Source organism: Austrofundulus limnaeus, unplaced genomic scaffold (assembly GCF_001266775.1).
Source record: "Austrofundulus limnaeus strain Quisiro unplaced genomic scaffold, Austrofundulus_limnaeus-1.0 Scaffold113, whole genome shotgun sequence".
Taxonomy (NCBI): Eukaryota; Metazoa; Chordata; class Actinopteri; order Cyprinodontiformes; family Rivulidae; genus Austrofundulus; species Austrofundulus limnaeus.
Genome location: NW_013952515.1, coordinates 1,394,664 through 1,396,032, shown reverse-complemented (window position 1 = coordinate 1,396,032; position 1,369 = coordinate 1,394,664). Strand labels below are relative to the sequence as shown.

Sequence of the window (1,369 nt, the reverse complement as noted above, 5' to 3'; positions counted from 1 at the left end):
GTATAGTAATGTCTGACTGGGCCTCGTGTCACTTTATGTTCAACAGATTGGGCCCCGAGGTGAAAAAGGTTAAGAACCCCTGATTTAGATAATATGACTCCATTCTACCTTCCACTACTTTAGTATTTTTCCACCTTCGTTTGAAGTTAAAACATGAAGAAAACAGATCATCCGTTTCACCTGAGCTTGTGGCCTTTGTCCTGGTTGCAGATGGGCAACAGATCCAGCAGGACCTTGTAGAAGTAGCGAAGAGTGAAGTCTATGCCCATCACTGCAACCGCATAACCAGGAGCCATCTGAGAACTGCAAGAAGCACASAGAGGATACGGATCACGAGGGCTGGACAAAGCTGGGAACACGTCAGACCTGTCTGCTTGAATTATTCTCACCGTGTCGTTAGCCCACAAGTAGTAAAACAAAAAATATAAATAAATAAAACACTGAAAGTAGAGGCCAYTTTGAAATCTGATTTAACTGCAGAYTGTTTGTCGTGCTCACTGAGCCGGTCGACAACAGAACATCAATCCTGACTTATCTCACTCACACAGTGAATGCTTGTGTACAGCGCTGCGGCCTTCGTGACGCGTTGCATTTAAGGCTCACTGAGCAGGAAATAAATATTTTAATCTCAGCTCCAGACTCTTTGTAGTAAACAAACCGCTGGCCAACAGATGCTCAGCTTGTTGTTTTCCYGCTCGCTTCTAAAAGGGAGTCTTTTTCTGACTCGCCTGAGGGAGCTTTGGAACAGCACACACTTAAAGATAATTGTGACGGATCGTTCAGCTGATGGATTTTGGTCACACGATGAAAAGCAACGAAGAAAAATTAGYAAAGCTGCTGTCAGACCATTTCCTGTTTTTAATCTCAAACACAACACAGTCCAGCTGAAGGGACTTTTAGACTGAAATACTCCCCAAAACAACACTGAGCTGAGACTCAACACACAAATACTCTCAAACTTCAGCTAAAGTTTGGTGAAACAAATCCAGTCTCTTCACCTGGAGGCATGAATGGTGTGACTGATGGTGACGACGTAGCCGGCGCCGCCAACATCCAGGTACGGACCGGTGAAGGTGATGAGACCAGGGTTAGCCACAGCATGCTGGTACCTACACAACACACAACCAGTTTACACATTAATAACAGTTAATTAACAGAAACGTTCAGTTTCATGCAGGATATAAACACTGAGCTCAGGTTCTGCTCAAGATCATTTCTATGGGGTGCCGTTTGTAAAGTTACACAGTCAAAAATTACCACCAATATTTTTGTTTTATTTAGCCTTTTATAAGAAAAAAAGAACAGATTTAGTTTTCAAAGTCAGTTTTTCACCATATGATACATTTCTAAATGTCTAGTTTATAAACTA

At 42.4% G+C, this 1,369-nt stretch overlaps 1 protein-coding gene across 1 annotated transcript in view; it reads right to left on the bottom strand.

The window, feature by feature from the left end:
- Positions 1 to 1,369, bottom strand: part of cachd1 (cache domain containing 1) — a gene marked incomplete in the record, with an annotated part of 121,814 nt that overhangs the window by 23,587 nt on the left and 96,858 nt on the right. The window contains 2 exon segments of the mRNA XM_014014289.1: positions 181 to 303; positions 999 to 1,109. Coding sequence (XP_013869743.1) covers positions 181 to 303; positions 999 to 1,109 — 234 coding nt within the window.